The 26,248-nt window shown below is 40.5% G+C and overlaps 1 protein-coding gene across 7 annotated transcripts in view; it reads right to left on the bottom strand.

Annotated features, from left to right (window-relative positions):
• Positions 1-26,248, bottom strand: part of RALGAPA2 (Ral GTPase activating protein catalytic subunit alpha 2) — a 320,063-nt gene that overhangs the window by 113,931 nt on the left and 179,884 nt on the right. For all 7 annotated transcript variants that reach the window (XM_047743681.1, XM_047743679.1, XM_047743680.1 and 4 more), the window contains 9 exons: positions 25,264-25,392; positions 24,343-24,401; positions 18,702-18,810; positions 12,455-12,565; positions 10,696-10,764; positions 10,272-10,409; positions 7,762-7,945; positions 2,334-3,105; positions 1,436-1,507 (listed from right to left, as the gene is read on the bottom strand). In XM_047743681.1, coding sequence (XP_047599637.1) covers positions 1,436-1,507; positions 2,334-3,105; positions 7,762-7,945; positions 10,272-10,409; positions 10,696-10,764; positions 12,455-12,565; positions 18,702-18,810; positions 24,343-24,401; positions 25,264-25,392 — 1,643 coding nt within the window. The remainder of the gene's footprint in view (positions 1-1,435; positions 1,508-2,333; positions 3,106-7,761; positions 7,946-10,271; positions 10,410-10,695; positions 10,765-12,454; positions 12,566-18,701; positions 18,811-24,342; positions 24,402-25,263; positions 25,393-26,248) is intronic.

The raw sequence follows: 26,248 nt of genomic DNA, 5'->3' as shown, positions 1-26,248 counted from the left end.
ACTGGTATCAGAAATAAACACAGCCACCCTAACCAGAAGTTGAGGGACAAGGTATATTCTTACCTGTTAACTAACCAATGCACGGTACTGTCTAGATTTCTCATACCTAGAGTCCCCAACTTATTTCCACTTTTTTTTTTTTTTTTCAAAAAGAACCTCAAACACACCCTGTACTATTAACAAAGTAAACTGATACCTTTTTTAGATATTAAGAAGATACTAAATCCAGGAGTTTGGATTTCAAGCAAAGGTTAATCAAGGGACAGAAAATTTGCTGATCAGCTCTCCAAAGCCGTATTTTACTGCAACAGCACCCCAGGGAGCTCATCCAATTGTACCTCATGCAACTAAAGTGCATTAACACTCAAATTGGCCACAATTAAAAGATACCGATGTATTCACTTAATACTAGGAAGCATGGAATAATTCAGCATATGCTTGAAAAGCTGAGTTTGGAGCCCAAGTGACTGCTTGTTTAATACTGGAGGACAAGAGGTAGAGAGAAGTGAACCCCTGAGTCCTTCACAAGAAACCCCTCACAGAGTTTCCACAGAGAATTTGGTCTCTATGCCTCTAGAGAAAAAGAAGCATAACAACAATTGGGAAACTGAATATGATGAAGGGCAATGTGAGGAATAATGGCTTCAGGTTTTTCATCTGTAATGAGATACCTAATGATATTCTATGGGGAATAAGAGAGGAACAAAAAGCTATTTTTTAGAAAATGAGTTTTTTAAAAACTAAGACTAAACAAGCAGTTTATTCAAGACTTTGAAGCACCTGTTATGTATAAAGCACTACACTTACTATTGCCTGAGATGTTTTTGGAAGCACACATTTCCCCCAAATCAAAAACTGGTCCTGAGTTCATCTGTAGAATTGCTTCTAAGATTGTACAGATAAGGAGCACACCTGAGATTTGACCAGCTTTGAGAAGAAGCCTCACTACTAGGAAATTACTAACTGAAACGCACTGGTTTTAAGCTTGCCCATGTTATAGAGCAGAGACTGCAGCCAGTGCATTGGGACACAACACGGGTTATGAAGTCAGACTTGCTTGGTTCAAACAACATGGTTATGTGTGAGCACAGGTAGGTGTCTGAGCCTGGTAAGCCTCTGTTCCTCACTGGAGAAAAAGGAATTTAATCTCTACAGAAATTAAATGAGAATGAATGTCCACTGGCTGCCACATGAAAAGGTCCTCAACCAAAGACAGATTAGATGGGAGCAATGACTTCTTCTCAGCATAGTAAGCATGTAAGCTTACTCCTCAAGGGGGAAAACACCAAAGGTATGGCATGTGCAGATGTTACCAGATTCTGATTACAGAATGACCTTTGGGTGTCTCTGCAGGTGTATTCATTCCTGCAGCTCTGTCATCCAAGCACACATACTCATAGGCAGGAAGGAAGTAGAATGATATACTTTCACATACCACTGACGGGAGTCCAGATTTTTTAGCTCTCTCAATAGTTTGGAATTTTTCTTCAACAGATGGAAATTTTTTCTATTAAAAAAAGAGATGGAAGAAAAGATGTATAATCACAGACCAATTCTTCCCTTTCCAATCAATCAACAAACCTACCTACTCATCTATCCACATACCCATCCATAACCCTCTTCATTCATGAAAGATTTATGATCTGAGCCCACAGAATGAGCTCCATTCTCCTTAAGACATTTGAAGGCATCAAAATTCCATGACACCCCATCACTATCCATTGACACTGGATGGCTCGGAGGTGAATAAGTGTGTCACTGATGTGTGTATGCCTGTCTGTGCCTTTTTTCACTATCAGCTCTGCTGTGAATCCCTTTTCCCTATCTCTGTCCTTAGAAACCCCACTCCACTGTTAGGATCCAGTTCAAGACTAGCCCTTTCACAAAGCCTTCCCTTACCATCCCACACTTTGCACTGGATTAACTGTTCCTCTTGGACCCCCATGTCATGCTATCTTTCATCAGAGTTGTGCCAAGTCTACCTCCTTCACCAGACCTCGGGTGAGATGGTGGCTTATTCATCTTTGGAGTCCATTTGCATCTTTTGTGACAACAGAAGCAATAATGGACAGAGCAGTAATTAAAACACACACACACATGCACACAGAAAATGTCTGATACTCTTTAAAATGTAAGATATGTCTGAAATTCAGTATGTGCCTCAGTAGAGCACAATTAGTTCCACTTGTAGCTTTAACTTAGCAGCAGAAAATAAACTGTAAACGTAGAAAGAAAAACCTCCATTTCTATTCTCTGCTTCCCAAACCCAAACTGAGAACAAGAACACACAAAAATAATGATAAAATAGGTGAAGGTCTAGAGAGGATTGTTACCTTCTGTCCCAAGAATTCATCCCCAAGTCATCGAGCAACAACCTGCAGAAATAAAAGGGTCCTCGTGGCTCTACTGGTGAGGGCTGCTCCTGGCTGGTGATCTTCATGGCTGAGTCAGAGTTACACCTCTGGATGTAGTTGTCTTCTTGGGCATTCTGGCGCAAAATGACCTCGATGATTTCCTTCTCCTGGTCACGGTTCATTCCCCGTGGGGGTGGGGAGGGCTCATTTAGATTTAGCTGTGATGGTAAAAGGCATTCGGGACTTGTGTGGCCAATGTTTTCAAGTAATTTGTCGAGGACATCATCTCCCTCCTCAGTTTGAGAAAAATCCTTCTGAGCTCCCAAAGCTTGAGGTTGCCAGCCCGAAATCAGAAATGCAGGACTTCTGCTGCTGGGTGCTAAGCAGCCTTCCAATGGTCCATACAAAACCTTCCCGTCCCAAGAGTACTTCCCTGAGATATCCCGCACGATTACTCTGACGTCTGACAAGGCACCCCCCCGTGAGCCGCCTGCTGGCCCTTCTGAGGGTGTCTGAAGGTAGGAGATGAGGGTGCTGTCATTCAGCACAAAGAGCTGAAGGTTTGGGCTCCGGAACACCTCGGAAGACAGCTCGGGGGTCTCGGCATGTGCATTGTCATGGTTCTCACTGACCAGGCTGTGCAGAACAGCGGGACCCCCACAAAGCGGGAAGTGTCCCAGGTGGTTCACCAGGTGGGCCATCACCATGCGGGCAGTCAGGGGGATCAGCTCCAAACTCCTCCTTTTCCGCTCTGTGAGCCGGGATAAGGGAACATAGCAGACAATGGGGAAGGAAGGTCAAAATCTGTACTCGGAATGTTGGATTTGTTTTAGTCTGGGCATTTTTTTCATCTATTTTCTTTTTTGACACTAATTCTATGTGAATTAAAAGTACAATTTATATAGATTGCTAGAAATAAGTCAATCAGAGAAAGACAATTATCATATAAACTGATATGTGGAATAAGAAACAAGGCAGAAGATCGTAGGGGAAGAGAGGAAAAAAATGAAACAAGACAAAACCAGACAGGGAGACAAACTATAAGAGACTCTTAATCTCAGGAAACAAACTGCAGGTTGCTGGAGGGGAGGGGAGGGGATTGGGGGGGGATAGAATACCTGGGTGATGGACATTGGGGAGGGTATGTGCTATTGTGGAGCGATGGGTGTAAAATTGATGAATCACAGACCTGTACCCCTGAAATAAATAATACAATATATGTTCATTTAAAAAAAAACAAACAAACAAACAAGCAAATAAATAGATTGCTAAAAGAACCAACTTCCATGAAGATCTCATTCTAGGGACACTTAAAAATCTGTAGATACAGCAGTAAACCAGAGAATTTCCCTGTCCTGAAAGAGCTGATGGTTCAGGGAGTTCTGGGAGGTGCAACCTGCAGCTGGAGAGGATCTGGTGGGAAAGGTGATGGGTTGGAGGTCCAGGTCATAGAGATTACTCCACTCTCTTCACCAGGGTAAAGGCAGATGATGATAAAACGAATCAAGCTTATGATGTCATGGATGGATTTGACGAAATCTGCTTTAAGATCTTTGTGACAATTTATGTTTTGTTGCTTGGGCATTTTAAATATTTAATGGAATCTGATTCATTAACTCACAGAAATAGAAGGTTTTAACTGAATTTGCAGTTGATGATTAAAGGCCTAAGAGCAAGTGATTTACAAAACGTTTAAGGCTTCAAAAGTGTAGGAAGACTGACATTAGCATGTGAAGGTGGGCTCTGTGAAATGCTGGAGGGGTAAAGGAAGAAGCAGAGCAACAACTGGTAAGCGTGGAGGGAAACAATCATTTAAGCTTCAGAGTGGTCAGAGAAATTGTAATTTGCCAAGGTTAGAAAAGAACTGTGTATTATTGAAGAACAACTGAAAATGAACTCTTTTAATTTCAATAAAAAATATCACTAGATATTTAAATAAGACTTGTACTTTGGGCTTAAAGGTTTAAGAAATACTTCGTTTCTAAAATCATAATAGAAAACTCAAATATTAATTAAACACAAATAACTCTAAATTATGCTTTCTGATGCTAAACAACTTCCCTCTCAGACATTAAAAATTCAATGAACTTATCTATGAAACATTAATTGTATGATGTATAAATCCTACCAAGAAACAATCAAATCCTAGAGTGTAGGAACCCCATTGTGATGACTGATGAACAAGATTGTCCTGACTTTTTCTGGAATTTCTTCTTAATTTTTGCTATTCAGTGAACAAGAAATCACTGTATGCAAGAATGCAAAATAAAATCTCACATGAAAACTTCAGTTTTCATAACCAAAGGTCATTTACATCCATCTCTGACAAATTCAACTGTCCTTCCTGACCCTTGTAGAAAAGTGTATGATTTCCATACAGCTGAGAAATTTAAACACCTCAACTAATTCCCTTGAAATCACAGTTATGAATGCCTTTGCTTTTGTGTCCATATTAACTTTTTCAAAAGTTACAGATGCTTTTTATTCATGCTTATCATTCCATATGAATATGTGCTCTGTCAGAAATGTTAATGCCCCAAACAACAAAAACACGGCCAGCTGGGGGTTCAGGAGGCTATGGTGACAGCGCATGGTGATAACTCGACAGAGCAGGCTACAGAACTGAGGACAAAGGTCCAATTTGGTAAAGCCCAATGCAGGCAATTATAACTGGAAAAGCAACTTTCCTCTGCTTTTACTTACATAGGTTGTGCTTTCAAGGCAGTAATTTTAGTTTTGTCTTTTAAATTTCAGTTTTTTAAAGCTCCCCTCTTTCTTTCTTTTAAAAGCAATTAGGTATTAATGATGAGAAATTTGAGCACCTGTGTTTACCATCAGTGGCTTTTCCTTGAGCTGGGCCAGCAGGCACCTCAGCTGGAGGCAACTGAATGTGTCTCTTGCTTGCAACTATTTGAAAGTAGTATTTATATCAAATAGTACATAATAGGGAATGAAAGAGTCACTTGACTATAATAGATAAAAATACAATATTGCTTCCCAGAAACATGAGAGAAAAAACAGTTTGGTTATGAATGATAAATTATGACACTGAATGAAAAAAAAAATGCTCAAATACAAGCACATTTTTGTTTAACCTAAAATACTTCAGCTATCATCTTTGAGTGTCTGTGCATGCCAATATGTTTTAAAGCTGCTTTGCTTTTCTATCTAGTTAAAGTGTTAGTGAATTTTAAAACTCCTTTGCCACTGAAGTTCAAACAGTTACTTTTAGTACCACAGAACTATGTTAGGATAAGCAGTTTGCACAAGGTTTAAGATTTTCTGGGAAATAAAGTCCAAGAGTGTTGTACATTGAAAGCAAGGTGGTCCCAAAATTTAAATGTGCATTTTTAGGTTTTTCATTTTCCACTAACCAATCAATCTCCTGCTATTTTCAAGTGACAGTTCATAATATGTGGTAACCTCTTTTAGGGATAGCCATGTGGGATGAGTCTAAATCTAAATTAACGCCTTTCAGAAAAAGAGAGCCACTTTCCTTCTAGGACACCAACTGCATGGTAGGAACCAACAAAAGAAATAGATCAAGGATCATTCTGATTATTTTTTAAAGATATGGCTTGAATTTATAATCAGGAAAATAGTACACTTTATTTTTAAAGATTTTATTTATTTATTTGACAGGCCCCTGGGATCATGACCTGAGCCGAAGACAGACACTTAACAACGGAGCCACCTGTAAATAGTGGACTTTGAAAGAAGAGCGGAAGTCCAGAAAAAGACAACTAAATGATCAAGCAAATGGAGGCCAAATGAGATGACAATGTGAAAATGTGCCAGGTACCATCCACCACCATAACTAAAAGTCTTTAGTCTACTCTGTGGAAAAATCTCAGAGTAAATACTGTGATATTTCAGAAACTTGGTCATTATATCTTCAATTCAAATTTCACCTCCCTTACTTCTGACTTATGTACCTTTGGGAAAATCCCTTCACCTCAGTTGCTCATCTATAAAATCAGGACTGGACGGATTCCAGAGCCTTTGCCTCTGAATGGTGCCCCCACTCTTATCTTCTTCATTGTCACCTCACCTGTCCCCTTCCTCTTGGCCTAAACCATACTCCAGATTCTACAGTCTTGCAAGCATAGCCCTGGACTCTGTGCCCTCACCTGGCTACTGTCCTTCCTTTCTCCACCACAGGCCTTACAAGAAGAATGCCTTGGGGGTCCAAATAGTCAACCCCAAATCACTTGCTCAGGTTATCTGGCTATAGACTAACTGCCACGCCTAAAGTATTCAGCAGAACTCATCACCAAATGCTTAGATGGGAAATAAAAAAGCTCTTGTTTTGGCTTCACCAAAATGGTTTTGAAGCACCTAGCACTGTTTACTTTTCTTGGCTCCTTATCCCCTTTCTTTCCTCAACTTTTCAGAACCGACTCTTTCTGGGTTCTTTTTCTATTTCCCTGACTTTGCTTTCCTGGTGACATTATCTCATTCCTTTTTCTTTACAGTGTTTTTCCCCCCTAAGGTTCCATCCTTGGACCTAGGTTTTAACTTGCAAAGTCCATAACATTTTCATGGATGATCTAAAACTCCACACCCACATTTTTTTTTTTAACTTTTAGAAAATTGAAGATTCACATGCACTCATAAGAAATAACCAGAGAGATCCCAAATAGCTTTCATTCCCCTGGTAATATCTTACATAGTATAGCTATAGTACAGTATCACAATCAGGAAATTTTGATTGGTATTTTGATATGATATGCCATATTTGATATCTTTCATCAATATTCAGAGTTTACGCATTTCGCGAGTATTTCACATGTACAGGTGATATACCTACCTTTGGACTCACATCTCAAAGCCCAGAGATAGGCTTTTGTCCTTCCAGGAAGAAGGTGGTTGAGGAGATCATACAGCAGTTCCTAATCCTGACAATACCCACATATTCTAAAATAGAACCCCTGCCATCAGCAGAGTGATCCTCAAACTGTGGTATGCAAATCCCCACCTCTCTACAATGCTCTCCTAGTCTGCAACCCTCCACGAGATCCTTTCAATTTCTGCCCATCCTTCTAAGTCTGGCTTAGGTCCTTCCTCACAGGAACACGCCACAGTGCTACGGTTCATGAATGAGTCCTTCATTAATCCTGTCTCTCTAGTTACATGTAAAGCTCCTCTGGGGTAGAAATGAGACTTTTTCTATGGGTCTCATAGGTCTGAAACATATAGGTCCTCAATACAAAATTCAATTAAGATAGGAAAAGAGAGAGGGGGCGAAGAAACAGAAAAAAAGAAGCAAGGCAGGCTGAGCTTACTATCACAGAGGAGTCTAGAAAGCAGAAACAAGTTAATTTTTAAAAATAACGTAGCAAGCATGGGCAAAGGCTACAATTTTCCTTTTCCCACCCGTGAGAATTATTATTCTGAAGAATCTCACCCTCTTCAACTGTGAGCAGGTTTCCCAAATCTGCTGAAGAATGATACTGGACTGGCTCGGAATTCTTCACATTTGCCAGTGGCAGGAAAGGATCGTAATCCGGGGAGGACAGGTCAGCCAGGGTCAGTGTGTAGTGACTCTGCTGGGTGTATGTGCTTGAGCCACAAACACAGCAGTGCAGAACCTGTGAGAAACAGAAGGGAATATGTGCCATGGATGTGACTAACCCCCTGTCCCTGACAACCTGCCAAACCACAACAGCACTTAGGAGGCAGGTAATACTTGATAGGGTTGGTAATACTTAAAGACATAGAATCCTTTCCATTCTAAAACATCTTCTTTCTATTTGCAAGTTTATTCTGCTCCTTTTACAACAACGCCAATAAATATATTCTCAAGATGAAAGGAAAGTGAAAGTTAAAAAGTGCTTATTTTGCCATTCTAGGTGGGAGCACACAGCTAAGTCCTGCTGTGGCCCACCAGAATGTTCATAGAACTTCTTTTTATGGTCCAAAGCTCTACTACCCAAATATGCATCAACAGTAGGACAGATACATAAATCATGGCATACTCTCATTGTGTATTACCAAACAGCAGTGAGTGAAAGATTATTCACAACAGTATAAATGAATCCCTCAGAAATAATGCTGAGTGAAGGACATCAGACACAGAAGCACATACTGCATAATTCCAGCCATATAAAGTACAAAAAAATCTACACTGTTAGACAGGCTAGGAGTACCCCAGGTGTGTGTATGGAGATAGTGACTAGTAGGGAGGCATGACGGGGACTTCTGGGATACCAAGACTATTTAGTTTCTGCAGTTAGGATCTGGTTTCACAGGTGTAACCACTTTGTGAAAATCCATCAAGCAGAACTTATGACTGATACAGTTTTCTGTATGCATATTATACTTCAATAAAAAGTTTCCTTTAAAAATACAATAATATTATTCAGTATTGACTTTTTTATTGGTAAAACAATTTTAAGAGAAATCTTTAAACAAAAAAAAACACTAGAAAAGAGATAAATTTAAATGACTGTGGCTACTTTATTTGGTCGAGCCAGGCCTCACATGGGTTTATAAGCCACACAGATGACAGAAGTATCTAATGAATCCTAACAGAGTTATTAAAAGTTTTGATCACTAAAGAAACAACTTAAAAATACACAATACTTTTTAGTAGAATTTCAACCATGTCAAGTGTCTTTTCCCCTTGTGTTTAATACATTTTTAAAAAAGGCAACAGAGTAATAAGTTAATGACTTGGAATTTTTTTTTTTTTTTAAATTATTAAGTGGCGGCTGGGTGGTTCAGTCAGTTAAGCATCTGCCTTCTGCTCAAGTCATGATCTCAGGGTCCTGGGATCAAGCCCCACATCGGGGTTCCTACTCAGTGGGGAGCCTGCTTCTCCCTCTGCCTCTGCTGTTCCCCCTGCTTGTGCTCTCTTGCCGCTCACTTTCTCACAAATAAATAAAATCTTTAAAAAAAAGTAAAAGTTTTAAGTAATAAATATAAATTATATTTGGCATACATATATTGGTATATGTAAATAAACATTATAAGTATAAATCATAAATTATTTATAACCTTTATAAAAGTAAAGATTATAAATTAGGAAAGGTTTGTTACTAAAACAATACGCAGAATTGTCTCTACCTGGTAGTAATTATTCAATGATACACAAACGCTAAATTCATAAATAAAGGCTTTCACAGGAGGGAATGTAAAGCCAATACGGAAGGATAATATAAAGGGTCCAGAGCAAACACCAAACCTAGGCATCAGTAGGGGGTGAAATTCAAATATTTTAAGTACTATAAAAATGACGAGGCTAAATACTTTGAAGTGATATATTTCCTTAATTTATTTCTTAAGACTCGGGGTGTCTTGGCGGCTTAGTTGGTTAAGTGTCAGCTCAGGTCATGATCTCAGGGTCCTGGGATGGAGCCCTGAGTGGAGTTCCCTGCTCAGTGGGGGAGCCTGCTTCTTCCTCTCCTCCCTGCTTGTGCCCTCTCTCACTATCTCTGTCTCTTTCTCTCAAATAAATAAAAAATCTTAAAAAAATTTATTTCTTAAAATCTTTTAAAGCAAAGAGAGTACTGTGTCCTTTATACTTCTTCTTCTTTTGATAAGCAGATTTTGTCAAACTACAGCTGTAAATATTCCTACAACATAAACAGTTCTTTTTAAAATGAAGTACAGATAGACCATGTTACATGAAAATTGACGGGGGTCAGGGAGCGGTGGTTTCTGGTCAAACCGCAGTTGTTTAAAGATGGAAGTCATGTGAAAATGCAAGCTTCTTTCACTGAGTAACCATTGCTTCTCTACAAGAATATCTGCTCTGTTTTCACTCCTTAAATTATTCTTTTCTTTTAAAATGTTTCAGCCCCCAAATATGCTTTTCAAAAGGGCACAAATAAGTAAATGTATAGAACATATTTTGGTAATTCTCTGATGCTTAAGTCTATACTCTATGTCCCTGAGGCCCAAATAGAGACTCACCCTGTAGATATAATCCAGCAAAGGGGCTCTGGACGAGTGCTGCTCTTCCAGGGCCGCTGTGGACACTGGGTGGAGGAGGGTGCTCACCGGCAATGCCATGCACCAGTCCAAGAGGCAGAGTAGCAAGGACACAATAAACTGGAAGAGGAAACAGGCCCAGTAACATATACTGCAAATCCTTCAAACTTTGCTACATGTAATAGCAAACAAGAGAACAGTCCCTACACAATAATAATTATTCAGTGGACACACAAATGCACAAGAAATGAATGAATAAATAAAGTTTTCACAGGGGAGACCATTAGGACCAATACAGAAGAAAACTACAAAGGATATCCCTACATAGAACATTATTTATAATTTTGTCTTACGTTAAAAAAAAAAATCCAACCTCTGGAAAAAACTTAGCTGATGTGCCACCTACCTTTTTATCTGTTTCCACTGAGGAGTACTCTGCACTTGGTAAAAGAAAAGCAATTGTGGCCACAAGGATCTGCATTAAAAAGACAAACCCCCAATGAAACAGACCATAGCAATAGTTTGGGAAACTGTATGATGAGAGTCCCAAAATGGCCTTGCACTAAACCCAGCTTGGTGCCAACTTGCTAGAGGAAGGTGATTAAAAAGCAGAGAGCCAGTTTAGAGTTCCCTGTGGTCCTGAAAATCAGGAGAAAGTGACAGACCCACACCTAGTCTCCACTCCATCCTACCGGTGCTGAAATTGGGGGCCCCAGAGGAAGGGACATTTTTCTCTGTGGTCACACAAGTCCTATCATCAGTCTCCACACTTTACACAATGAAAGTAAAAAACATTTTCAAAAATAACTATGAAAATACTACCATTTGATTTTCTTATAAACCATTCATGTCTCTGTCTCTTGTCCTGGTATAAAAGCACCCCTTGTATTCTCAAAGGTATTTCTCTTTTGATGATAAACTGTAAGTGATCTTTGAACAACCCGGGTATTTTGGTGCTGACCACCCCTCCGCCGGGCACAGTAAAAATCTATGTATAAATTTTGATTCCCCCCCCCAATTTAACTACTATTAGCTGACTGCAGGCCAGAAGTGTCATCAATAACATAAATGGATGACCAACACATATTTTGTATGTTATATATATTCTACACTGTAGACTTAACAATAAAGTAGGCTAGTGAAAAGAAAATGTTAAGAAAATCATAAGGAAGAGAAAATGTATTTACAGTCCTCTATCCAAAAAAAATCCACATACAAATTGACTTATGCAGCTCAAACCCATGTTGTTCAAGGGTCAACTGTACGTAGTTGCCCTAGAACACAACTTTACAACTTGCAGCATCTGATATTCCTATGTCCAGAGCTCCATTCCACTCTAGGTCACCTAAAGTCTCCCTGAGAGAACAAAGTGATCTCACTGGTGAAATCTACCTAGGGCTGAGAGAAAATAAATCAATATCACTTCTTCTCTCCCTGTAATACCACACAGAGATAAGTCAAATTTCCTTGAGGAGTTACCACTGCATGTGTAAAGAACAGGGCATGTTTCAGAAAGGGCAGCTTTCAAAACTGGCAGGAATGGATGTGCCTCATATGCAGGCACTTACAGAGGGGAGGGTACCTCTTCTGTACAGGCAAGCACCCTCAGATATAACCGGCCTCCAGGATATCATCACTGGGACGATTCTTTCTGCTCCTTCTGTCCTTTTCTCCCAACAACTACCCCCCTACCCCCGCCCTCGGGTATTAGAGTAGTAATCTCATTACAGCTGGGTAATCACGCTATGGCAGAAAGCGTGGTCCGGGGCTTCGGTCTGGAAGAGACTCCTGTTTCATACAACAGTCCCCCTGCCCCCCGCCCCTGCACGGAGGGCATCATAACCAGCTGCCTACTCCTTGTTGGCACCATCCAAATTACTCTCGATGAATGAAGCCCAATCTACAAAAGGTCTCTTTGTTGTGGTCGTGTCTGCTTTTCAAACTCCCCAAGTGTGAGACTCTGCCCTGAACACTGGTGGCTTCTTTACGTAGTGCCTGAAATCACAGCTGAGAAGAGCCAGTGAGATTTAATCTTAAAACGAATGACTCGTATGGCAATGTAATAGACAGTTCTCTAACAATTATTTGAGTATCTGTAATTCATTAAATACCGAATAGAGTGAGAGGGAAATGCTTATGTTTTAGCATTACAGGAAAAGACTTACTTCTGCAATTTTCCGAGGCAGAGAAGTTTCAAACATCTGAAGCTTTTCCCAGTAGGAAACCAGCAACTGAAGAACATCACAGGCCACCTGAGCCACGATTTTGTTAGAAAACTATAAAAGGAAACAAAACCCCAAACGAAAGGATTGAACTTAACACGTACATTTGTCCTAAGGAAGAAAGTTCTTTCTAGCGATGTTTAGGGATATGTTTTCTTGTCTGGCATTCAATTTTTGAAAAATGTGTCCTGGTACCAGATAGTTTGTGTATGATCATCATCCTGTAACTGCCTCTTGTCCAGACTAGCTGTATTAACTTACTTAATGTTCTACAGAAATAAGTAGCTGTTGTTCAGTCATAGGAAAATTAAAACCATAATTTCAGATGCCTCATGCAGATCGCATAGATTATAGTTTTGACAACTAGAGGAAATTAAAATGCAGTCCACTACTGAGTATTCCCTATGTGCTGGACCTTTTACAAGAATTTCCCTCATTTCTGCATTGATAAATCCTCACTAGCAGCTCTGCAAGGTAGACGTGATCTTCATTTTACACCTGGAGAAATGGACTGAGCAAGTGACTTTCTGTCTTCTAAAATTAAACTGAATGTCCACATGTAATGTACTAAGAAATGTGAAACTCTGACGACTCCAAGAATATAATTCATAAGCTCTGGTGTATTCAATTACTTTGAGTATGTTTTTGGAGTCTGGAGTGTGTCCAAGGTCCTCTGGATGCTCCCAGTTCTTGCGAGATGGCATGTCAATAGGGGAGGGATGGTGCCTACAAGGGCTGCTGGCTGGGGTGGATGAAACAGATGAAAGCACCCTGCGCCTCTCTCCCTGGCCAGAACCTGGGACTACTCTGCTAGCCATACCTCATTATCTACAGAAGAAAGATTTGTCACTGATTTTGGGGAACCTCTGGATATGTGGCTTTGGGAAACCTCTGGATACGAAGCTTAGTTGTTTCCTTGCCAGGAATTCCAAGTCCCAAGAAGCACATCCTAATTGACCTCAGCACCACACAGATACAGAAAAGTCAACATTTAGTATCTCAGTGTAAATGCACAGGACAAGGCAGAAATTAGGGCAAAGGGGATTCATTTGAATTCAATAGGATGAACACTTCTTGATTGCCCTTTTCTGGTAGGCACCAGGGCAAGAGCGTCTGTGCTCAAGGGGATCTTCAGAGCCCGGCCTCTAGGCCTCAGGGGACCTGATGCTCATAGGCTTCTTTCAATCCCTCAAATACTCTGGCTTGCTTCTGCCCCAGGACCTTTGTACTTGCTCCTTGCTTTGCCTGGGACACTCATTCCCCAGGTCTGCATGTTGCTGGCACTGCCACATCTTTCAGATCATGGCCCTAAATGTCTCCTCTATGAGGCCACCATGCCCATCCAAAGGAGTGGCAGCCCACCTGCTCCAGCTCTTCAGCTTCATCTTGTTTCCCACTTATAGTTCCCTTATGGCATTAAGGGCTATCAAGCTGATCTTTGATATTTGTCTGCCTATTCTTTCATGTGTTTAATTTTTCCACATCTCATTCACCATTCATCATATCATATCACTCATTCATCATTCCTAATGTCTCGCACAGCCCCCTGAGGAGTAGCACAAGGTGAGTCTGAGGTGAAGATGGAACCGAGGGAGTGAAGAAGAGCAGGCACTGGGTGTGTTTCTGTTGCGTCATAGTGGTCAAGTCATGGGGTGGAAGCAGAAGGCTGGCATGGCTCTTACATCTAGAAGATGGAAGCACACAAGAGGATGATGAGGAAATGAGAGCTATGGTAGACCAGACAATAAGCCTCTGGGCAGAGAGGGGTAAGGTGTGAGAGAGGGGGCAGACCACAAAGAGGACGGGCTGTAGTGGGGGGAGGGCAGGAAAGCTGAGCCTAGCCTGGAAGGAGGCAGAGAAAGAGTGTCTCTGTGTAGGCAGCGGGCAGCAGGGCCCTGTGGCAAGCAAGGCGAGGCTGGAGGGCTGCAAGTGGAGTGGTATTAGTCACACGTGAATGCTGCGGGCTGGGCCAGGGAATTAATCACTCACTCCGCACATACTCATGGAACAAGGACAATGTGCCAGCACTGATGGTGACACATGGTAGCTACACTTGTGGTGGGCATGGCAGAACTCACAGGTTGTTGAATCACTTTATGTTCTATACCTGAAACTAACATCACATTATGTGTCAGCTATACTCAAATTAAAAAAAAAAAATGCAATAGACCCACTCCTTCCAAAAACCATACGGGGAAAAGAATTCTGGGAAATGCTGTCCAGGCTCAGCTAAATTGACAAGTACTAAGGCCACAGCTCCCCTGCTGCCCCAACAGCGCACTCTGCTCCATGTACCAACATCTTGCTCTTCAAATGTATACCAGTTCATGTGCACCTCAGGGCCTTGGTACTTGGTGCTCCTTCTGCCTGGAGTGCCCCTTCCCCAGACACTGCCTACCTCCTTCTCACTATTCATTTCTGCACTCACAGGCCACCTCCTCCCACTACAGAGGGAGGATCTTCTGCTTCTGGACGCTCTCTAAAGTGAACATGTGTAGTTGCTTGGCCAGTGTCAATTTCCCCCTCTCTCCTTAACTAATAGTAGATCTTTTTCCAGGTGCAAGTCCTCTCTCCCAGTTCCAGGAATGTGCCCTAACTGACTGAAATTAATCAAAAGATTTTATTCCCAGCCTCAGTCACTGGCAAAAGGATGAGCAAGAAACCTTGGCTAATGCGTCTCAGTACCACTTACTAGAATGCTGTGAGGGAAGTCCTGTTGAACATGAACAAGGACACGCAGGACCCTGACTCCTACTAGCAGACATCCTCCAATTCTGCGGGCATCCCACCCTAAAAGGAAGCCATCTCTACAGACTACAGAGCAGAAGACTCAGACAATTAGGTCAGTGTTGATGCTGTTCACCTCCTGGATCAATCAGACTCAAACTCTTCCATACCCATGTATTTTCCAGCTATAAGAACCAATACATTCTCATGTTGTTTGAGCCAAAAAAGAAGAGCAAAGCACAGGGCACAAGATGAACAGGGCAGATATCGTCCCTACTCTGAAAGACTGACAATCTTGGGAATAGGCAGGGACCTGTTTGTGTATATTCCTGAATGCCATGCTTAGTACTCTAGTTTGTGGGTGACTTGGTCAGGGCTTGTGTTGACAGATTCCTCTGGTGGCAGTATGGAGGACAGATCTGTGGGGGCCAGACTAGGGCTATGGGGTTGGAGGACACCCAGAGGCTTAGTTATTAGCACAGGGAGCCAGCCTGGGTGAGGGATGGCCCTAGGGCAGCAGGACTCTATGACCGAAGATGGGGCTGGGGTAAGGAGAAGGAGACAGTTAATGATGTGTCCTAAGATGGGGTAAAAGAAGGAGCAACAGGTGAGGCTGAGGGTAGGGGCTCAGGCTGGGCTGGGGAGACAAGGTTGGCAGCTCACCTGAGCCAGAGCCAAAGGTGACATGCTAGTGCCCTTGGCCAACATCCTGGATGGGATACCTAAGTAACTACAGCTCAGGCTTAGAACACTCACCTGCCACCTGTGCTGCCCACAACAATACCCCACCAGACACAATTAGCTGGGTGGAAATCTGCAGGTGCCTATGCGGTGCACTGCTCTCATTTACTGCTGAGCTACGGGCTGGTTTTCATTGATACCCCCTGGGGAGCATTTCCCAGCCTTCTCTGACCATGCCTTCCCACATCAGATGGAACACCCAGGTCAATCTTGTCAAATGTTCCTGAAGGGCAGGGTCAGAGGAGAGTGGTACCCAGAGCAATGTGGAAACTATAAGGCAGGAAGCCCTTGCAGGGCTCATGCTCCCTGTGCTGCTGGGGCTGGGCCTCCTCCTAGCAGGCCCTGAGGCTCCCTGAGGCCCCTCTTCTAGAGCTGTTTCTTGTGGCCATGCTTTCCCTGCTAGGCCCTCAGTTCTCTGAGATTTATGTGCCACCTCCTTCAGTAAAAGTACCAACTGGGACAGGAACACAGACATCAGAGGGACGCAGGCAGGGAGCTGACCCAGGGTCCTGGAATTACATCTGTGAGTTTCCCTCTGCTATTCCTAACAGTTAAAGGGAGGCTGATTTGGCCGATCTTGGCCCTCTGATCTCTTCACAATTCAAGTGGAGTGAGTTTCTTGGCCTTCTTTAGTTGCCTTCTCTCTTATTTCTAAAATGGGGAAAGCCAGAGCACCTATAGGGGCGGGGCTTCCACCAGACAGTCCCTGCACTGTGCTGGGATGCCTCCAGCAGAGTCTGGGCTCCATGCATTCTTTCTCTGGTGCCTTATGTTTGTCCTCATCATTACGGAAAAGTAAAGACATTTTTGAAAATGTGGAGACCTACAGACCTACAACAACAAAATGTAAGCCCTCATATCCTTCTACTTTTGTTATCAATTTCCATCTCCCTTCTGTACTACATAGAACCATATAGGGTAGAAGGATAGCTATATCACTGTATCTACATATCTCCATCATTCTCGGACACCACTGAGCTATTGACAGCTTTTCCAGAAAAGGGGGAGAGGTGGGGAGGCCACACTACATTCAACATTTGAAAAACAGATCTTTAGAATTGAGGAAAGAGGATATTAAAAAAATTAGACTCTGCATAGATATACAATTGCCAACTTTTTTTCACTTTAATAGTTACATATGAATATTTCACCGCAGCTTCTGCAATTGTGCCAAAGTTCAGACAAGGGGCCAGGGTGTCCTGGGTTTGACCCTGGCCAACTCTTTACTCCCCAATCAGCTCATTTTCCACATCTATGAAGCAGAGGTGGCCGTAACCCTTTACCTCATGGGGTGGTTCTAAGGATTAAAAGCAATAACAAAGGTCAGCGCCCCGCTCAGGACAGAGGGAGCACTCCTAATTGATCCTGGTTCAATCAATTTTCCATTCCTCACCACAGGGATCAGCAGCAAGTGTTTGTCCAGCTCTCATGACAGAACCGGTACAACCAGGTGTGGAGGCAGAGAGAACAGCAGGGCTGGGTGACAGCTTGGCCAGAAAGAGGGGTAGGTGAGGAGGGCTGACACAAAATCAGACTGCACAAGCAGGCAGGGGCTAGACCAGAGAGCTGGATGCCAAGCCATGGGGAGGGAATGCCCCAGCTGGTTACCCTGTGGGTTTAAGCACAAAAGGTGACACAGGGGCTGTCAACGGCCTGATGATGACTGTCCCAGTTGTCAGCTACAATGGCGATGACTATTACAGCAGCACACATCAAGCAGTAAAGAAGGCCAGGCCCGAGCCTGGACTCTGGTGTCAGACGAACAGTTCAGGGTTTGAACTTCAGCCAGGCTTTAGAGCCTGGAATGAGCTCTTCAGTTCTCCTGCACCTCAGTTCCTCCACTGTAAAATGGGACAACTGTCTCACAGCTGAGAACTTCCACAAAATCCCAGCACAGTGACTGGTAGGGACCGGGCACTCACTGGTTGGGGGGGTATAATGATAACAATGCTAATTATTACCATCATTTTTAAGCAGGAGCCCGAAAAGAACCTGGAAGGATTTGAGCTCTGGTTTAGAAAGTGGCCTAACAGTATGTATAAAGGTTTTGTTTTTCACGGTAAGCAGATCTGCTCTTGGTGCCATCACTTATACCTGCATGGCTGTGAGCTCATGACCTGATTCCTCTGGGCCTTGCTTTCCTCTGGTGTGACATCAGGATTATACTATCCACCTTGCAAAGCTGCTATTGTGAAGGTTTTGGAGACTCTACCATGAATCCAGCTCCACGTGACTGCCTAGTGAATGGCAACTCTTCCTTTCATTAACAAAGCAAAGGAAGAAAGCCATCCTTGAAGTGCCAAGAACCAGTCAGACAGTGAGCACTCAGGACTGTTAACCAGGAGCTGTCAGGTCTCTCCCAGTCCTACTGAAGAGGCCAGGGCATGAAATCCCACCTTCCTGTCACTATTACCCACAAAGGACAGTTGTTTTGCTTGCTACAGGAAGCGGCCAGCTACCAGAGGAAGCCTGTTCAGCTGCAGGGCTTGGTCCAGGAACACTCAGGGATGGATGGCCAGGTTGCAGCCACCAGTGGGGAAGCAGCTGTTGGTGGTCTCTCTTGGGAGCCTCACAGGATGTTCAACATGGCTCTCAGAAAAATAATTTTTGATTCAAAATCTCTCATGTACAGACAAATAAGAATGGGGCTAATTCAAACTAGCAGTGGATGACTATGTGGGATACAGTTTACTGTCGAATACACATCACGAATTGGTAATACCTTCAAAGTGACACCTATCACATTGATGGCCTCTTTCAGCTGCGGATGGTTTGTACACTGTGCCAGTTCTTCGCATATCCAGACCCCGAGGGAGCAAATGGCAATGCATCTTTTGAAAAAGAAGAAAAAGGAGGGAAACTCTCAAAAAATTTAATATATTTTCTTGGTATTTTCAGACAAAACATTTTAAACCTTTTTTTACAAAGTGGCCAAAATTATAGATATGTTAACAGAGTGTCTTCCTGAGGAAAAAGATAAGGTACCCTCAATAGTTCAGTTTTCAGGACAAACAGAAATACTGATATTGGTAATTACATATTTAATGAAATAAATGATCTATTTCCTGTTAGTAGTCACAAAGCACATATCAGTTATTTTTGCTGACAGTTCATGTTGTATTGCTTCAAGGTAGTTTTGAAGAAGATTCAAAAACATGAATCTTAGAAAATGGTTGGAAATCGAGCTTGTAATTGTTTTTCTTACAATAAAATATACAACACCTACTAAAACAGAAGACAAACCCCACATTCCATTGTAAAGAATATCGGAATACAACTTTCAGAATCAACTGCACTGTTACTGCTTTTAAACAATGTGTTAGGACAAAGCCTTCTTCAAGTTGCACATTACTTTAAAAATTACCTTCTTCAATTTTAAATCAATTTTAAGTGGTAGTTATCTCTGAAACTGATATATCCTACTATCTTTTACAATGATCAAAAAGTCATATTCCTGTTAATTTTTTCTGAATGCCCATATATAAAATTAAAATACTTCCAAACCTGGTAACTTTCCCAAACAAAAGGGGATTCAAGCCACTACTCCGAACCAGACATTAGCTATGGTATGTATATGTTGTTCTTTGTAAGAAGAGGTCACATTGCCAGTGCCAATTAAACTGAATGTACTGTTCAACTCTCCACAGTGAAAGTTCTTTGTACTCAGTATAATTCAGCTATTAAAATAAATATATTTTGAGGTTTTAAAACCACCATGTTTCACTGGATTCTCACCTCTTTAAGTTAGGATAGATGAAGTGCTTCAGAACATGTTTATTAAAAGCTCTTTGGAGACTATGTCACCTTCTACGAAAATGCACTCAGGATAAGTGTGCAGCCCCCTTTACAAGGCATGCCTGGGCTTCTTGGATTCTCCAACAGCAACATTATACAGGAGTTACACACAATTCAAACCCTCAGCTTTCCTTACTGTACAGAACTATCTCCTCTTGCCTGATTCCTATACTGAGTCTCAGTCCAGAAACTATACTTCATATTCTCAGTTTACATTCAATGTCATGTATTCTGTATGCTTTCCAATTGCCTCTTTGATCTTCCCCAGCTTAACTCAGACTCTGAGTGTTCAACCCACTAAAATCTAACTTGGAATTATACCCAATTATACCACTTTAAGAGACTCTCTTCCCTTATAGACTTGCATGTGTGTGTGTGTCTCTCTCTCTCTGTGTATTAATACATAACTCTTTTTTTTTTTTTACAACCCATTAACTTATCTGTTAAATGTAATTCATTAAGGGCAAAGATCTCTCATTTCTTAGGAACACCTGCATTACTCTGTAACTATCAGCCTTGCACGACAGAAAACATTTGTTACCCATAAAATGGTTTCATAATGTGAACTACTCTCACCTGCGTTGAGTTTTAAAGCTGCACTAGCTTATAGCAGGTCTTCAATGCTATTTTCTGCCTTTGAAATTTATCATTTAGCATCTGCCTATTCTGGCATTCTCAGGTATTCCTTTTGGCTTTGAGTTTCTGTCAGTTAAATTCTCTGTATCCCAAATGTGTCCTTTGTGATCCCAAATGAGTTCTATCTCTCAAGATGTTTTTTTAGCTAATGGCAGCACCACCTTTACTCTCCTTTTTATGCCAACACACCCTCTGGAGATTGTTTGCTACTCTGCCATCTCACACTTCTCCAGTTTATGTAACAGAAACTTACTATTTTTTCTTACGTTTTCTACATTATTATCACTTGTAATTATAACTAACTTCCCTCATAATTATCTTCCATTTATTTGAAATCTTGGTCATATTTCTGCTTATCTGTGCTTGTGTGACCTCAATTTCATGTTTTATACATGGCTGATAAAGACTGAGCATATCACACACATTTCTATTCCACTTTTCACTCCACAGAAGTTTGGCTTTCTACAGTAAAGAAAAAGGTGGTGGGGGGAGGTATTCCCAAGACATGTTAAAGGTTTGAATGTGACAGGTAAGTTAAAAGGAGAAATCAAGGATTTTTTCCAAGTTTCTCGATTGAAAATCTGGGTAGATGATGGTGACCTTTACTGAGATGGAGTCTGAGGGACCGTCAGGGGACTCAACGGTTCAGCTGCGGTTGTGTTAGCTTTGCACGTGTTAAGACATCCAAGCTGAGATACCAAGTAGGCAGCTTAATACATAAGCCTGAATATATATGGGATTCACAGAAGAGGCTAGGCAAATAAATTCAGCATCATCAGTATCATAAATTCAGCAGTATTTAAGGTCTGGTTAGAATGAATAAGAGCACCAAGGAGAGTCAGAGAGAGAAGAGGACCAGCCCTAAACCTCAAGTCACTCTAACACTCAGAGGTTAGGTGGAGGAGGGAGACAGAACAGGAGCAGTTGTGGTGACACAGGAATAAAATCAGAAGATTATATTCTAAGGAACTGGCATTGTTCAGGAAAAGGGTAAAGGCAGACTAATTTCAGAGTTAGTAAGACAAGTATGCACATTAAAATTTCTAAGGCAACTTCTTAAAAAACTGAGAATCTATGACTTCTGCAAAAATAGAGATAATAAGTGGAATGTGAAAAAAAATCATCTGAAAGAAAGAAAGGAAGGAAGGAAGAAAAGGAGAGGGGAAAAATAAAGGCAAAAATAGGGACAAAACGAGAGAATACTGATAAGGAGCAATAACAAAACATAAAGGCAGATGGAAGAAATACATCCAAGTATGTCAGTAACTGCAGTAAATGGGAAATGAACTAAAGATTCAGTTAAAAGATCAAGATCAGACAGAATAAATGTATAGAATAAAGAATGTACAATTTTTTCAAAGACATCTAAAGAGAAGAATATAGAAAGGTTTGGAACACTGAAAAAATAAAATAAAATTTAATTTAAAATAAAAAAACAAAAGGATAGAAAGTATTATTTACAAATAATAGTGACAAGTGGCTCTTAAGAGAAAAAAAAATCATCCTTAGAAGTAAATAGGGTCACTACATAAATTAACAGATATGATTCTCTATAGAGATTTGATAATTCTATAGTTCTATATAGCTAATAATATAGCTTCAAAGTATATAAACAAAGATTGACAGATACACAAGGAAAAATAGATCAATGCACCACAATAATGGGAGATTTTAACCTATTTTTCTCAGTAAATGACTAAGATGGTAAAAATATTAGAAAGGATGTAAAATATTTGAAACACACTATTGAAAAAATTAATCAAATGGACACATCTAGAGCGGTACACCCAACTACTGAAGAAATGGTAATATGCATGCTTTTCAAGCCCACCCAGAGCATTTGCAAAAACTGACTATCTGCTGGGCCACAGAGCAAATCTCAACAATTTCAAAGACTGTCAGTTGACAGACAATGTATTGGATTTGTGATTCCTTTAAGACGTCAGTAGCAAAAAAATAAAAATAACTATATGTTTAGAAATTAAATATATTTCTAAATAAAGAAATATATGAAGGAATCAATGATGGAATCATAATGGAAATGGGGGAAAAAGTCTGTAGTGGGAAAATACTACATATCAAAACGTACCGAACTCAGATGACGTAGGACCAGAAATAAACATATGAACTTAAATGTTGACATTTGTAAAAGAGAAAGGCTGAATTAGTATGTGGAGTTAGTATACTGTTATGTTAATATATCAGAATTAACATGCTGATTAAAAAGGAAAGGAATGAAGAATATGAAGAAAGAAAGAAAAAAGAGCAGAAAGTAGAAAATAAAAACAAATTAGAATAAAGAGGCTGAACAAAGACAAAAGTAAGTTCTTTGAAAAGTTGATAAATCTTTGGCAAGACTAGTGGCAAAAATCACAGAATACATAATAGGGTCCGGGATTAAGAAGTGCATATAGCTCTTGGAGTGAAAGAAACATAAGATAGCCAATATTATTTCAGAACTTAGATGAGATGGACAAATTTCTGCACAAGTTTATTTTATCCAAGGTGTAAAAGAAAGGAAAAGAAAAGAAAAGAAAGCCTTAATATTCCTAAAATCTTGGAAGAAAATAAGTCAATGGTTAACCTCTCATAAATAAATGACCAGACCTAGATAGTTTTACCATTGAGGCCTAAATACACAGGAGCATGAACTCTTAATTTTACAAAAATTCTTGCTGACTACAGAGAATGAAACAATATTTTAATCATTCTGTAAGAGTATCTAACCCTGAATCAAGCCTGATAAGAACTGGATTGGGAAAGAAAATTATAGGCCATAAATATAAATGCAACTTTCCTGAACAAAATATTAGCCAAATCAGATCTGGTACTGTATAAACCAAGTTGAGTTTATCCCAAAATTTAAGGTTACTCTAATATGAACAAATTGATAGTCAATTTATAGCTTCTGGTAATGGGAAACTAGAAAAGGTGGACTAAGCCATCCAGAGAAGACCACTGAAAAAGTTAGTCAAAATACAAACTCCCAGGACGCCTGAGTGGCTCAGTTGGTTAAGCAGCTGCCTTCGGCTCAGGTCATGATCCCAGCGTCCTGGGATGGAGTCCTACATCGGGCTTCTGGCTCAGCGGGGAGCCTGCTTCTCCCTCTGCCTCTCCCTGCCATTCTGTCTGCCTGTGCTCGCTCTCTTTCCCTCTCTCTCTCTGACAAATAAATAAAATCTTAAAAAAAAAAATACAAACTCCCCCCAAACAAACAAAACAAAACCCCACAAGGCAGAAAACCTCAAAAATCATCAAAAAGCTGGCAAGGCAGTGATGGTTGGTAGGCTGCTAGAGAGAGAACAGGGCAGGAGCTGATTCCTTGGAGGCAGCAAGAGACTGAGTTAGGCTTCTGGTGACTTTATGAGGTTGGAGGCGGAGGATGAAAAAGTGGTGTTGCCCTCTACCACTGCTCCCAGCTTTGGGCTTTACTTTGGAAGGCCAGATATGCAATTTCTCATTATGCAGGTGGTCCAGAAAACCCCTATATTGGTAACAGACTGTTAGCAAACTCAGATGCCTGGCAGAAACAACCAAAATATTTTCAGACATTGCTAAATGTCTCCTGGGGTACAAAATCACCTCTGGTTGAGAATTACTAACCTTATACATATACCATTTTTATAAGTTTTTGGTTTATCCTTCCATTTTCTTCTTCATTAAAAAAAATAACAGGGAATATCTGTATATATTCAAAATCTTTTTTCTTCTACAAAATGTAGCATGCTATAATCTTCTGCACCTTACTGTTTTCACTGAATAGTGGCACACTCTAAAAATATTAAGTAAAGCATTTTCTTGACATAATTCTTACTACACTTTTTAGTATGTGTACAAGTAATGCGGCAGAGTGCTTTTTTTTAAACATTAACTTTTTACATATAAATTTGTATCTTAAAATCCTAAAATGTTTACCTTTAGTCAACATTTACCTTGCACATTCATTTGGTTCCTCTGTGGCATTCTTCAGTAAAATATTTATGAGGTAATGCTAAAAACACAAAATTAAGTAAAATAAAAACTTTGTTTAGTAGTTGGTTTCCCACATGTTTTATGTTCCAGGCAGTCAGGAGCTACTGAAGGACCAGGGAACTCTGGAGAATCTCCCAACAGAGAGAACCTGGGAGGCAGGGAAGGAAACAGAGGGCTTGGGGGAGCAGTCTGTAGTGGTCTCAGCCAGGGCCTCCTGGGCAAGTAAGCCAGCCTAGAGAAGAGGGTTTCTGGGCATGCAATAAAAACCTTGCAAAGCCACTGAGACTTCACATAGGAAAAGCTCAGTTTTCTTTTACTTCAATTATATAGTGTATACTAAATTATATATTATAATTATGTACCATAATTAGATAGATTTATTTTGAGATTTGAAAAGAATTTTTGTTTGCCCCAAAGTCAGTTAAGGGGGGGAACAAATGCTTTCTTTTATTCTCTAAAGAATTAATAACTTGACATCTCAAATTATTAGTAGTGTTTAATCAGGCTAACAATGGGACTGAATATTTGGCTAACTTCAATTATTTCTTATAAACTCATTTGATACACTAATGTGGCACAATTAAACCTAAAATTATTACAAAGGATGACTTATTATATAATTACAATCCATAGGCATGATAAACAGATCTAATAAAAAACACCAGAGGAACCTATCAGTTATAACTGCCATAAGCTCTGATTCTAATACATTTAATCCCCCTAAAAGAGCCTTCTGGAAACAACAACAACTACTGAAAGATTTAAACAATAAAGCAGAACTTTCAGGGATAAGTAGATCACTGTATGATAATGGAAGAGAGGACCACATAGCTAGAATTATAAAATGCTAAACTTGAGATTCAATCAAATGCATAAGGTACCTTGACATCTTCAGTTCCTGTGATGACTTCCCTGACTTCCGGCACAGACTGCAGTAAAGGGATCTCCCGGTAGGTATTTGGAAAGCAGACTAGAGAACCAAGAATGGTGAGAGCTTCTGAATGAGGTGTCTGCACACAAAGAAGTGAAAACATGCTTTACTTTTTCATGATTTTGAGAGGGAATCTTTACACTTATTTTATCCTAGATAAGAAGTAATCAAACTACGCCACGTTATTTTCCTCCAGGCGACCATTTAAGCAAGAGAGGTTTGTCCAGATGAAAAAGCAAATTTCCAAGAAATGGAAATTATCACTATACTTGTATAAAAAGCATTGTGAAAACTGGTCTGCAGATGCATTCAGGGTCAGAAGAACAAATGACTCGTAATCATGACTTTCACTTTTTGTTTTTATCTTTTTAGTCTTAATGTTCTTGACAAAGCAGGGTAAGCAATATCAACTTAATATTATTTTTGCTGTGAAGACAGTTAACAAAAATTCATAAGAGGGGTTTGGGTTGAATTTCAGAAGGCAGAGAAAGAGAGTAGACACAATCCACCAAATTTTCTGTCTCATCATGAATATTTTGCAAAATAACTTATACTGTTTGATATATAGGGAGACACAAAATCACATATTTGTCTATTATTGGAATTAGGTATAATTCTTACTACAAGTTACTAGACTTCAATCTAGCCAACTTCACTAGATTTCAATCAAGCCAACACTTACTAGCAGCTATGATTAGCCAAGAATGGGCACAAGGATTACAAAGGTATTGCCACTTGCCCACCTACCCACCTGCCATCTACCCTTCTGTCTACTATTATCTAATAATTATAACAATAACAGCTAACACTTACAGTGCTAGGCACTGTTCTAAATGCAGTACAAGCACTGCCTCATAAAATACCTTCAACAATCCAATGAAGTAGATACTATTATCATTTCCACATTACAAGTGAGAAAACTGAGGCTCAGGGAA

Source organism: Lutra lutra, chromosome 9 (genome assembly GCF_902655055.1).
Source record: "Lutra lutra chromosome 9, mLutLut1.2, whole genome shotgun sequence".
NCBI classification, from domain to species: Eukaryota; Metazoa; Chordata; class Mammalia; order Carnivora; family Mustelidae; genus Lutra; species Lutra lutra.
The sequence above is the reverse complement of the archived record's forward strand: the minus strand, read 5'-3'. Positions and strand labels throughout refer to the sequence as shown.